Genomic DNA, 14,080 nt, shown 5'->3' with positions numbered 1-14,080 from the left:
TTAACATATTCTACTTGCATGTTCCCACTCAGCCATGTGGAAAAGTCAAGAGCAATGGCCTAGTAAAGCCATTTAGAATAACAGATGCACCACTGTACCACAAGTGTAGTGAGACGTCATCTCACATACTTTAGGCATCCTCTCAGGAAAAGCCAGTCCCTGGAGAAGACTTCATGCTTAAAAAGGTGGTGGGTCCGCGACTGCGAGGAAGACCTTCAACAAGATGGATTGACACAGTGACTGCCACAATGGGCTGAACACAGCAGGGTTGTGAGGATGACACAAGATGGGAAGGGTTTTATTTGTTGTACATGCTGTAGGGCAGATACAACTCAATAGCTCTAACAACAGCAACTACACAGAGAAAACAGTGTATTAAATCACTAGCTAGTAAAAAATTATTAGCTATATGTAACTTAAGAAAGAAAATTTACATTAAACAGACCTTCTTTGGAAGAAATAGGAGTATGTTACTAGGGATAATCTATGAACTTTTATTTTGGAGAAATAAAACCTTCTAGCCCATACGGTAACCATTTTTCTTTCTATTTTTAAAGTGTTCTTTATTTTTTTTATTGTGATTTTAATAAGAGTTTACAGAAAAGTTTTATTTCATTCATTCATTGTTACATTTTCCTCCTACCACCCCCAGTTCACTTAAAAAAAATTCATTCATTGTTGCATAATTTCCTCTCTCCACCCCACCTTCCTCAGTCCACTTTGCTATGCACCTCTTATTCTGGATTGTTGTCATACAAATAAGGCCTTATTATATATTCCCTTTAAAAAAATTGGTTTGTTTACAAAGTTCGTATACTTGTGTTTCAACGACTCTTCATTCACACTGTGTTTCATATAATCATTATCATATATTATGTTTTATAAAATTGATCACGATTGAACCTTACCCATCATTGCCCTGTCTTTTGGTTCAGATCCTTCCCATTTCCTCCTTCCCCAAAAATTCCTTTTAAACAGTTCTTTCCTTAATCTGTTCCAATGCAGCTATTTACTCCCCCCTTTTTTGTTCCCCTTAACTCCTGTGTAAAACTGGTTTTATAAGAGTGGTGCTATGTAGTATTTGCCCTTTTATGACTGAGATAGATCACTCAGCATTTCACTCCAAGATCACCCATGTTGTGTAATATTTTATGAGTCCTTGTTTTTTTATTGCTGTGTTGTTTTCCTTTGTGTGAATATACCAGAGTTTTTCTATCCATTCATTTTTTGTTGGGCACTTGGGTTGCTCCCATCTCTTCACTATTGTGAATAATGCAGCAGTAAACATGAGAGTTCATATATCTGTTTGGATGACAGCTGTTTTCCTTTGGGTATATTTCTAGTACTAGAATTGCTGGGTCAAATTGTAACTTTATTTCCAACTTTTTTGAGAAAGCACCATACCGCCTTCCATAGTGGTTGCACCATGTTACACTCCCACAAGCAGTGAGTATGAGTTCTAGTCTCTCCACAACCTCTCCAGCATTTGTTATTTGCTGCTCTGTTGAACTTTGCTGTTGTTACTGGAGTGAGATGATATCTCATAATTATTTTGATTTGCATCTCTCTGAGAGCTAGAGATTCTTGAATTTTCTTCATGTGTTTGTTTGTCATCTGAATGTCTTCTTTGGCAAAGTGTCTATTTATAGCCTGTGCCATTTCATTTTTTTACAATTTCCAATTTTCCAACAGTCAGGCTATGTTCATTTCATCTTCCAATTATTAAACAATGTTTGCCATTATTTTTTCTTATTTCAACTGACTTCTAGTTTAGGCTTTGCCACTACACTACTATAACTATCCATGTTCCTCTACTGTTCACAGGGTTTTCAGAGACCTGTTATTTAAGAAGTGGATGGCCAATCCTGCTTCCTTGTCTGCCTTAATCTGGTAGCTCTACTAAAATCTATCCACCCTGGGTAATCTTAATGGCATTTGCCTCACCACTGGCATAGCTTTCACTATCACAGCAACCCATAAGTTATCTTGGTACAGCAAACTGACAGTCAAGTGTTATACCAATTATAACAATGTTCTCCCCAAACACAAAAAACTGACAATTTCATTTATAACTCCACTAGCTAAATTTCAAGATCATTTTAAGAATACGTTTGAGGCATTAAACATAAGTGATCAAAAACTGGATGAGTTTGGGATGATATAAAGGATACCATCCATGAAAAAAATAACAAAGACAAAGGTGAAATGAAAAAACTAGAAATGTATGTCAGAAGACTCTAAAAATTGTACTAGAGCACCGAGAAGCCAAAATAAAGGAAAAACAAACCAAAATAAAAGAGCTGAACAGAAGATTTCAAAGGGTAGCTCAAGAAGACAAAGCAAAATATTATAATGGAATGTGCAGAGAGGTGGAATTGGAGAATAAAAAGGTAAGAACTCAAGCTGAGAGAACTTAAAAACAAATTTAAGCTTTGAGTAGCAATATTGAAAGATGCTATGGGCAAGATATTGAAGGACCCAGAAAGTATCAAAAGTAGATGGAAAGAATACACAGAATCACTGCACCAAGAAGATCTGACTGACACTGAAAAATTTCAGGATGTATCATATGAGCAGGAGTCAATGGCAATGAGGAAAGAAGTGAAAGCTGTATTGAAGGCATTGGCACAAAATAAGGCCCCAGAAATTAGTAGGATACCAATGGACTTGTTTCAGTTAAGAAGTGCAGCCTGGGATACGCTCACCGGTCCATGCCAGGAAATTTGAAGGACAGCTGTCTGCCGAAAGGATTGGAAGAGATCCATATTCCCATTTCCAAGAAAGGTGATCCAAAAGGTTGTGGAAACTATTGAACAATATCATTAATATTTCATGCAAGCAAAATACTGTTGAAGATCATTAAAAAATGGCTAGAACAATACAGAGATAGGGAACTGCCAGAAGTTCAAGGAGGATTTAGAAGATTTTGTGGCACCAGAATATCGTTGATGTCAGATACATTCTGGCAGAAATAAAGAATACCACAAGAAAATCTATTTATATATTGACTATGCAAAGGCATTTGACTGTGTGGATAATAACAAGTTATGGCTAACACTGAGGAGAATGGGAATCCTGGAGCACTTAATTGCATTCATGCAGAACCTATACCTGGACCAGGAGGCTGTTGTGTGAGCAGAGCAAGGGAACACTTCATGGTTCAAAATTAAGAATAGAGAGTGTCAGTGTTGTATTCTCTCTCCATACCTATTCATTCTGTATGCTGAGCAAATTATTCAAGAAGCTGAACTCTATGAAAAGGAATGTGGTATCAGCATTGGAGGGAGACTCATCAATAACGTGTTATGCAGATGACACTTTGCTTGCTGAAAGTGAGGAGGACTTGAGGTACTTGTTGCAGAAGATCAAAGAAGGCAGCCTTCAATATGGATTGTGTCTCAATGTCAAGGAAACAAGTATTCTTACCACTGGACAGATAGGCAAAATCAAGATGGGTGAAGAAAATGTTGAAACTGTAAACAACTTCATTTTACTTGAATCCACGGTTAACAGAAAATCAGGAGACATATTGCACTTGGAGAGTCTGCAGTTAGGGACATCTCCAAGTTATTTAGGAGATGATTTTAGTTTGAGGACTAAGGTGTATATGAGTCAGGCCATGGTCTTTCTGATCACTGCCATGCATTTGAGAGTTGGTTGATACCTTTGGGTTGTGGTGTTGGAGAAAAGCGCTAAACATCTTATGGACTGCCAAAAGAACAAACAAATATGTCTTTGAAAGGGTCTTGGAATGCTTTTTTGAGACAAAAAAAATGAAGTTTCACCTCACATACTTTGGGCATTTTACTAGGCAAGGCTATTCTTGGAGAGGGACATGATGCTTGGAAAGGTAGTGGGTCGGCCAAGAAGAGGAAGACCCTCGGCCCGGTGGATTGACATGGTGACTGTCGCAGTGGGCTCTGATGTGTTGGGAAGTGTGAGGATGGCACAGGATAGGACAGGCTTCAGATCTGTTGTTCATAGGGTCACTATGGGTCATACTCAATTCAACGATCCCTAACAATAACATTACAACACTGTTATTTTTTCCACTGATTTGCTCCCTCAGAAAACACATCTTGATGGAAACCTCAGCTATTTTTTCCTGTTTCAGACTTGATTTTCTTTGCTATCTCAGAGAAGTGCTTCTCAAGATGGACTACAGACAAATTCATCAGTATTATTTATGGAAATATCTGTAGGGTAGGACCTAGGATTCTGCAATTTTACTAAATTTCTTAGATGATTCTTCTGTGTCAGTACTAAAGTTTGAGAATCACAATGCTGTAAGAAACCTGTGGGCTGTTTGTTTCTGCCGTTGGTAAAGAAACAGTCTCCTTGCCCTGGAGAAGACTATAGAGCTATCTGGGTTCATCCTCTGTCCTCTTGTTTTTAACAGTTTTTTTCCTCCTTGGAGCCAAACTTCTTTGAGAGTCAGTGCTAGTTCTGACCCTGTGGAGAGACAGTTGGTAAACCTAACTGGTTATGTTCTGGGGTTCTCCAGGTAACAGTTTGAAGAGAAATGGTGCATAGGCATTGGTGCAAGGGCCATAAAGCTTCAGCCCAGGTTTATACTTGAGACCCCAGCTGAAGTAGGCATGAAGATAGCTCATGATTGGGTAGGGTATTCTTTTCTGTTGTATGTAGGGGTCACTCTGAGTCCCAGCTCAGTGACACCTAACACAATAATGGGTGATGTGCAGCTTTCATGTAACTCCATTTTCTTGTTTAGATCACTTTTGTGGCCAATATTGTGAAACAAGTGGTGAAGGGGCTGTCAGCTTCATTTCAGCTTCTAAGCCCATGCCAAGCGGTTCTGATGTACCAGCAGTTTTACATCCTCAAGAGCTGCCTGCAGTACAGCAAGACCCTAGCTGAGTATATTAGGAGTGACTACAGAGAGGAATTCAGGTAAGAAGGGCAGACTCTACCACGCAGCAAAACTCCCCCTCTGATTTTCGAACAGACCTGCAGGGGTTATCACAGGTGGGATCCCTGTCCTTCAGCACAGGCATGATGCTGATGAATTCTATTTTTTTGTTTTAAACAATGTTTCACTTTGATCTGGGGTAAGGTCGAATTTGGAGGAAGCTTTAAAAGCCAATACCACTTGAATTATATTTCCAGACCTGAAAATTATGTTTCCAGAGAGAAACACCAAATTCTCTTTGGTGAACTGTTTCTCACTCATTGTGTTTGGCAGCCAGCAACTCAACAGAAGCAGTAACGATTCTAACCTGCTGTTGAGGAATTAAGAGAAGGTAATCCTGCTGAAATGGATGATACATTATGTACAGTGAATTCACCTGAGTTATTGGAAAAAACTATTGATAAATCAGGAACAAGTAACATAATCCTTAGTTTTTGTTTCATTATCCTTCCCTTTGAGTACCAGTAAGAACAGAGGCAAGCATTTTGTTTCATCAGCTCCCCTGTGCTCCTACACCCCAGCGGTTCTTATTTTTAGTTATTGCTGTTGTGTGCCATCGAGTTGGAACTGAATTATAGCTGACCCTACAGCGGATTTTCCAAGGCAGTTTCATCCCACAGGAGGAGATTGCCCATCCTTCTCCCGTGGGGCGCCTGATGGATTCATAACGTGTGCTTTTGGGATTGCAGTTCGGCTTCTTACCACTAGGGCACCAGAGCTCCCTGCCCAAGTGCATGCACTTAGCAATAAAAGCCTGATATTAAAAGGAAAAAAAGAACCCCTAAGGGACTCCGTGGTACAGGATTCAGGTATGCAGTTGCTAACTGAAAAGTCAGCTGTTCCAGCCCACCAGCCTCTCTGCAGGAGAAAGATGAGGCGTTCTGCTTCCGTACACATTACAGCTTTGGAAGCCTTGTGTCATCTTGAGTCAGAACCTACTAGATGGCAAAGGGTAAGGACTAAAACCGTGTTTTGTCTGTTATGAGAGGAAAAGGGTGCCAGAGGTATAGCTCTGCCACTAGCTTGCATGCAGACATAATTACTCGAGAATGACCTTTTTTAAAAATGTAAACCTGCTTTGTGGGCCCTGCTTTCACTCCAAGCAGTTTTACACTACACATCCTACTACAGCTCCCATAAAAGGGTTTATTCGTGCTCTCTGAATGGGTCCTCTTAACCCGGTTTTTCCACTTCCTATGGATTTTATCAGCTTTACATAAATATAATAATTTGGTATGTAGGGTTTTTCACTTAGCAAATTTCCAAGCTTCGTCCATTTTGTAGTTTTGTAGTATGTATCCTACAACTCAATTGATAAAAAGTATTTACGTTGTGAAAAAAATTTGTGTAACCTCAGGCCCCCACTTCAAAGCTGATAAAATCCATAGAGACAGAAAATGGATGCAAAATTATGGGGAGGAAAGGAAAGAGATGAGAAATGACTGCTAAGGAGGTCAGGATTCCCTTTTTGGGAGTTGATAAAAATGCTCTGAAGTTGGATAAGCATTGATGGTTATACAATAATATGAATGTACTAAAAAAAATCACTGAGCTGTACACTTTAAAATGGTGACTTTTATGTTATGTAGATTTTACTTCCTTAAAGAGAGCGAGCGAGCAGCATCAAGGAAGTGGAAAAACCGGGTTAAGAGGACCCATTCAGAGAGCACGAAGGGACAAGTCTGTAATTTTACAGAGTCATGAGGATAAAACCCTATCCCTTCACCTCCTGACTTGTCCCTTGTGGTCACCAGAGCTCGACCTTTCCATTTCCACTCCCCCTTGTGTATAGTCTTAAGAAACCAGCAAGCTGACCCCTCAGTCCACGCTGTGGTGAAGGTGTTGCAGGCTTCTTTGTTAACATTTTGGTGATTTCTACTTTATTAATGACATTTATTCCTTTGCTGATGTAAGGTGCTTCAGTGAAAGGCATACTGATTAGAGCTTCTCTTGGTCACAAATGAGGGAGCTGAAGATGCCAGCTCAGTCATGCAGCCTAGACTCTCTTATCCCCAAACAGCCCTTTTTCAGTGAGTATGAATATATTGAGGTGACCATTGGGAAAATTCCCATTTTAAAAGCTATTTTGTACTTTTTATCATTTGCAGGTACTTTATTCACATGCCAACCCTGGAAAAAAGATTCCCGTTGTGTTACCCTATTAGCCAACCTACTACTCAACTTATTCATGAAGTTCTCAACTTGGTTGAACAGAAACAATGTGTAAAATGTTAGCAAGAGTATACAATGTTAATCAAGAATTAATCTGAGAATCATATATTTTTATTTCTAAAAAATGCTCATTTTTTAAATATCTTTGCATCCTGTGAACAAAAGTTTTCTTTGAATGATCCACCAACAGCTCTGTAATAGAAGTCTTTGGAGTTTATCAGCTGCTAACAAAATGATCTCTTGGTGCTGAAAATGAATGTTTATCCAGAAAAAAAAATTCGTATCTTTAAAAATGAAACAGAACCCCATGGAAAATAAGTGTAGACAATGTCATCTAATGAGTTCTGCTGTTGTCATAATGCTGAGTGGCATGCAGGCACCAACTAACACATCTAAATATAGGGAGGGTGCATGTGTGTGTGTGTGTGTGTGTGTGTTCCATAAAGTACAGACTGATAATTAGAAAACTGCTGAGCAATCGGATGCCACCTCTCTTCTCCCTCTACAGAAATCCTAATGACGTGTCACAGAAGATGATCAGAAGAATGCTGGCACAGCTATAAGGAATAACTAGTTCTTGCTTTATCACAAGGAGAGATTCTCTAGGACTCTCTTCAACAAAATTAAAAGCATTCTGCCACTCTATTTCAGTAATCTGTGAGCTAACCGGAGCAGTCCTATAGTCTGTGTGAAAGAAAATGTCTCATAGGTAGTTAAGATTCTTTCACAGACATGAAAAAGGAACACTTTAAAAAATAAGTTCATTGTACCTTATAGAAATAACTGACATTTAATCAAATAAATATTTTACATTGGTATTACTGTGAATCTTTGAATTTGAATTTCCAAGAACGTATGAATTAGTGCATTTAGTAGAGGCATATAATTTGACAATCTGGGAAAGATAATGGAAAATTCATCTTGAAATGAAGAGCTCCTGTGCTGTGCAGTGAAGGGAGGAGCTCTGCTTGCTTAGTGTGTTGCATGACTAGCTGCTGAAAGACCAGCAGTTCGAATCCAACAGCTGTGCAGAGAGAGAGAGAGACAGAGAGAGAGAGAGAGGTGAACAATCTATTCTTGTAAAGATTTACAGCCTCAAAAATCTGGTGGAGAGTCAGTTAGGAGTCAAAATTGACTCCAGTGCAGTGAAGAGAGTCTTAAACTGACTCAGGACATCTTCTAGGGAGCTGTGATGACCTAGTCCAGTTAGCCCAAGGCTGTATCACTCTGGGAGTTAGAATACAGCAATGGCTCCTTGGGAGAAAGATAAGAAGTATCCTCTTGTGTAATTTATAGTGTCAGAAACCCAACAGAGAGTCCTCTATGAGTTAGTTCCACCACAATGGTAATGAGTAAATAAATGAATGCAGGATAGCTTATTTCTGGCTTTAGTTGAGGCATTGATCGTTTAACTGAATAAGCAGGCAGTTGTTTGACTGATTAAGCAAGTCAAATCCCATCTCTGGTTTTCATCTGTGAATATGGAACAGTGGGACTAAATGGTCTTCAAGTTGTCTCCCAGCTGTAATGTTAATCTGCCTGTTACATGCCACCCTTTAAATTTGTGATGGGGTAGTCCATTCATCTGTGGATGATTTAAAACTGTTTCCAAATAATTCTGCCTTCTTTGGATAATGCTTTCTCAATTTCAGCTCACATCAATATCATACCCCAGCGTGTCCCGGTCTTCTCCGCTGTCACCCATCAAGGAGCCTATATTTCTAATCTTCTGTTGGGGCGTGGAGAAGGAAGCATAATGATGTTTATACAGGTCCTGAGCTGAAAGATGGGGGATTATTCCTAGATTGTGGTTAGAAGAAGCATGAGATGATTCTGGAACACAGGCAAGCATCCTTTGAAACTGAGCAAATGACGCCTGGTCAGTGGTGGAGCTCACAGGATGACAACGAAAAGATCAACTCTGCTCAGCCTCAGCCTCTCGGCAGGACTCTGGCTGAGGCTCACTGGCAGGTCGCCTCTGGAGGAGGATTGCGTTCATTGGCACAGGCTGGCAAGAGGGAAAGGCCAGACATTCATACTCTGAAGGGCTGTTCACGCCACAATCTAGGTTCCCTTTTTTGAGTATTTTTTCCCCATTGTTATCAAAGGCAAGAATATTACCAACTAACCCATTCTTGTTAGTTACTAGACACATTTGCTTGACTTAATATTGACCTCAGCCACAGAATAAGAATGACTTTTCAGAAAACCCAATTGTAGGTACACCGAATACTTTAAAATCAATAAAGGGGCTTATTAGAGCTGTATCCTTTCTCCATACCTTTTCATCTGTATGCTGAGCAAATCATTCAAAAAGCTGGACTCTAGGAAGCAGATTCTGGGAATCTTAGTCTCTGGAGACTAAGGTGCGTCTGATACAAGCCATGGTCTTTGCTATCACTTGTTATGTATCAGAGAGTTGATGCCTTTGAGTTGTGGTGCTGGAGAAGAGTATTGAGAGTACCGTGGACTGCTAGGAAAACAAACAGATTCATCCTGGAAAGGGTTAAACTGGGTGGCTCCCTGGAGGCAAGGATTCTGAGACTCAGTCTAACATACTTTGGGCATGTTGTAAAGAGGGACCAGTCCTTGGAGAGGGACATCATGCTTGGTAGGGTGGAGGGACAGCGCAGGAGGGGAAGGCCCTCTATGAGGTGGATTGATTCAGTGACTGGGATAATTGGGATGGGAGTGTCAGAGACAGTGCGATTGGCACAGGACAGAGCAGAGTTTAGGGCTGTTGTACATAGGGTTGCTATGAGTCGCAAGCGACTCGATGGCACATAACAACAACAATAACTGGGAAGCAGAATGTGGCATTAGGATTGGAGGAAAACTCATTGACAACTTGCATTATGCAAATGACACAACCTTACTTGATGAAAGCAAGGAGGACTTGCTGAAGAAGATCAAAGACTAGAGCCTTCAATATTGATTGCATCTCAACATCAAGAAAACAAAAATCTTCACCCCAGGGCCTATAGACAACATTGTAATAGTTGGAGGAAAGATTGAATTTGCCAATGATCTCAGCTCACCTGGATCCACAATCAACATCCTTGGTATCAGCAGTCGGGAGATTAAGAGATATATAGCTTTGGGACATTCTACTGTCAGGTACCTCTCCAAAGTTCTCAAGAGCAATGATGTCAGTTTAAAGAAAGATGAACTTGGTTCACATCATAGTCTTTCCAATCACCTGTTATGCATCTGAGAGCTAGACAATGAATAAGGATGACAGAAGAATCATGTCTTTGAATTGTGGTGTTGGAAAGAGCTCTGAATATTCTGTGGACTGCCAAGAGAACAAACAGGTAATGTCTTGGGTAAAGTACAAACCAGAGTACTCCTTGGAAGCAAGGCTGGCAAAGCTACGTCACAGATACTTTGGGCATGTTGTTAGGAGAGGTTATTTCTTGGAAAGGGACATCATACTTGGAAAGGTGAAGGGTCAGTGAAAGAGAGGAAGGCGTCAGTGAGATGGATTGCCACAGTGACTGCAGCAGTGTGGTCTAGTGTGTAGGGAATTATGAGGATGGCGCAGGACAGGACAGGGTTCAGATTTGTTTTTTATAGGGTTACTATGAATCATATGTGACTCAAGAGCACATTACAACAACAGCTTTATAACATCAGTCTTCCCAATTCCTTCCTGTGATTCTTATTACCATTTATCTTTTTATCTTGTGCCCTCTGGCTTTCCAAACTTTATTCCTGGGTTGCTGTGTACTGTTGAATCAGAACCGACCCAGAGCTGACCCTCTGGTGGGATTGCAGCGCAGTTTCTTACCACTAGGGCCACCAGAGCTCACTATTCGAGAGCACGTAACAACAACAATAGCAGCTTTACAATATCACTCTTCGCAGTTCCTTTCTGTGATTCTTGTTACCTTTTGTCTTTCTTCTATCTTATGCCCTCTGGCTTTCTGAGCTTTAATCCCTGGGTAAACACCACTATTTTGAACTTGTACTTGATCTAAGGATTGTTCTGAGGAGGAGTCCTTTCCCAGTGTTATACTTACCTTAAAGGCCTATCTGGTTTTGAAATGAAAGGTGAGCCACAGCAGTGAGTTTAGTTCCAGGTTCAAAGGATGACAAGGTCGTGGCGGTTTCACCGTTCTCTAGCAGATGAACAAAATCAGGGAATTTTTAAGATTCAGAATTGCGTTCTGCATTTTTCTTCCATTCTGTCCATATTGTAATCCCTTTTAGAATGGCCTGCAGTGGTAGCTGGGCACCATCTAATTCTTTGGTCTCATGGTAGTGGAGCTATTAGCAATTGTATATGTTGTTGTTGTTATGTGCCATTGAGTTGCCTGCGACTCATGGAGACCCTGTGTACAACAGCCCCAAACCCTCCTCTATCCCTTGCCAATCTTATATGATATAACCAAATGAATACCTCTCAGTAAGTGATAATTATATTAAACATAAACTTTCTCAGTGACCTTAAACTCAAAATATTTATCATTTATTCTGATCTCCCACGTTGTACAGCATTTTTTATAAACTAAATCCAATGTCATCGAATCAGACTCACAGCAACTGCAAAAAAAATGACCTTTGTCCTCCATCTTCTCAAGTGTCTAGTTCTTCAGTCCAGTTTCTCCAGTGTATCCACAGACCCTTTAACTGTAGCCTCATGGCTTAGTCAGCATTACCAGGTTCCCTTCACCCTCCCCGTTGTGGCATCTTCCCTCAGTCCTCCAGCCAGCGTGGGTGAAGGCTCTGGCTCCAGGGGCAGCAGTCCCATGTCAGGCCTGTCTCATGTCAGTTAAAGGCTCACTGCTGTGGCTGTTGTCGCTCTCTTATGCACATCTTCGCCTGAGTGGTGCTGAAGGATAAACACGTCACTCCCTGCTGCTGCTTTCTTGCTTGTGGTAAAATCCCCAAATTTCTGTTTCTGAGCCTGCTCACTTTAAATCTAGTGAAATGGTGAAAGTAGCCAATCCCATTGTGGATAGCCTAACACAGACTATTAATGCGTTCCTGTCTAGCCATGGAAAAGGCAAAGGCTATGACCTGGGAAAACTATGTTGAAGAGTAGACCCACCAGACCACAGCAACTGTCCATTGGGTTTCTGAGGCTGAGAGTAGATGACCTCATCGTTTTCTCTCAGCCTGGTGAGTTTGAATTGCTGACCTCTTTGTTAGTAGCTTGATTTTTAACATACTGTATCATGAGATGGATTGACACAGGTTATAACAAGGGGTAAAGTACAGCGGCAATGGTAGTGGTGCAGTGTTAGGCAGCATTGTATTCTGTTGTCACTGTGAGTCAGAGTTGACTCCATGGTACTTAACCACAACTAACAATAGGGCACTTTGTTATAATAAGGGCTTATTGGCTTATTTCTGTATAGATTCAGAAAAACCATATGTCAGAGTGTATAGTTGAATCATAAATTGTTAATAGGGCATTTCAAATTAAACATGTTCAAGTGGAATTCTTTATTTTCTTGATTGACTGACTCTACCCTAAATAAAAATGTCCGTCCACCAATATTTTCCTAGATAAATGGTTCTCCATTCACTCAGCTGCTCACAGTAGAAACTTGGGACACTTCTGTGTCATGTCTCCTTATTCTCCACATATAACCCACTAGCAATGCTTACTGGTTAATCTCCCAAAATATATTCCTGTGGGTTGTACTCCACTCAGCAGGACTCAACAACAACAACAAATCCAAACCTCTGTTGCTTGCTACAGATGCCTTTATTGCCACTCATCCTTGACACCTGTATCAGTTATCGAAGATGAAAGTGATCTTTTAGATAAGAAAATCAATAACATTTTCAATTTACTATTATTTAGGATTAAATGAAAAGTCCTTACCATGACTCTTGAGGCACTACATGACTTGGCCCTGGACTACATCTGTGTCTTCCTCTCAAATTACTCTTCGTTTCACTCATTAATTCCCAAATATACTGGCCTCTCTTGTGCTGCTAGAAGAAACAGCCCCTAAGAATTTGCACTAGCAAATGCTCTTACCTCACAAATTCAAGTATCACTTCAAAGAGGGCTTCGCTGATCCCTCTACCGAAAGTAGCTTCCTGCTCATCCACATCATATTATGAAATGATCCTTTTAATGTATTTGCTTACTTGATTATTCTTTGCAATTGGATCACTTAAGAATTTAAGCTCCCTAAAGATTTGGCCCTCATTTGTCTGCTACAACACTAACTCCACAGTTACCTGGAACAGTGCCTGGCACAAAGCAAGTGCCTAATCTCTGTTCAATGAATACTTGAATTAAGGAAATAAAAAGTTAGTTTGATCTGCCGGGGAAGGAGGGGCAATCTCCTCCTGTACCAGTCAGATCTGATTTGACGGTACACGCACACAAAAATAATAAAATAAAAAAGAAAAAAGAAAAAAAAGTTAGTTTGAGGATTAATTACTGGTTTAATATTTCATTGTGACTTTTTAAATTTTAAAACCAAGGTGATTGCTGATCTGCAAAGCTATCTCAAGCAATAACACACCTCACCTGTCCTAACTCCATTAAGAGTTGGAGCTGTGTGCCCTCCTGGGATGGACTTGTGATACTTTGAACAAGAGACTGTGGAGGGGAAAAGTTCCAAATCTTTTAAGTCCAAGCTTTAAGAAAGCCTGGCAGCTTGTGTTCTTGGATTTCTGGGTTGCCATGTGAGGAAATTCTGGAAAATGAGTGACCATGTGCAGAAAAGAGGCCACAGAGAGAAGCCTCAATTCCCATCTCACAGCAAACTCAAGAGAGACCCCAAGTGGGACCCATAAGGGAGCCACCCAGCCAGTGCCTAGAGCTTCTGTAAAATAGAATAAAGTGGTTGTTTGAACCTCTAAATTGTGGAGATTGTAATAGACATTTTCATTTATTATAAAAAGTATACAACATTAACAGCAATCAAGAAATCAAAATACATCTTGCATTGGAACAATTTGCTGTCAGAGACCTTCGTAAAATGCTAAAGAGCAGGGATATCAGTTATC

General features: G+C 40.3%; 1 protein-coding gene across 1 annotated transcript in view; it reads left to right on the top strand.

Moving 5' to 3' along the window:
• Positions 1–7,165, top strand: part of LOC102859265 (chromosome unknown open reading frame, human C12orf56) — a 117,915-nt gene extending 110,750 nt beyond the window's left edge. Inside the window, exons 14-15 of the mRNA XM_006886096.1 lie at positions 4,733–4,911; positions 7,039–7,165. Coding sequence (XP_006886158.1) covers positions 4,733–4,911; positions 7,039–7,165 — 306 coding nt within the window. The remainder of the gene's footprint in view (positions 1–4,732; positions 4,912–7,038) is intronic.
• Positions 7,166–14,080: the final 6,915 nt, after the last annotated feature.

This window comes from Elephantulus edwardii, unplaced genomic scaffold (genome assembly GCF_000299155.1).
Source record: "Elephantulus edwardii isolate Elephantulus edwardi_28Jun2011 unplaced genomic scaffold, EleEdw1.0 scaffold00047, whole genome shotgun sequence".
NCBI lineage: Eukaryota > Metazoa > Chordata > Mammalia > Macroscelidea > Macroscelididae > Elephantulus > Elephantulus edwardii.
This window is presented reverse-complemented; position numbering and strand designations above follow the sequence as displayed.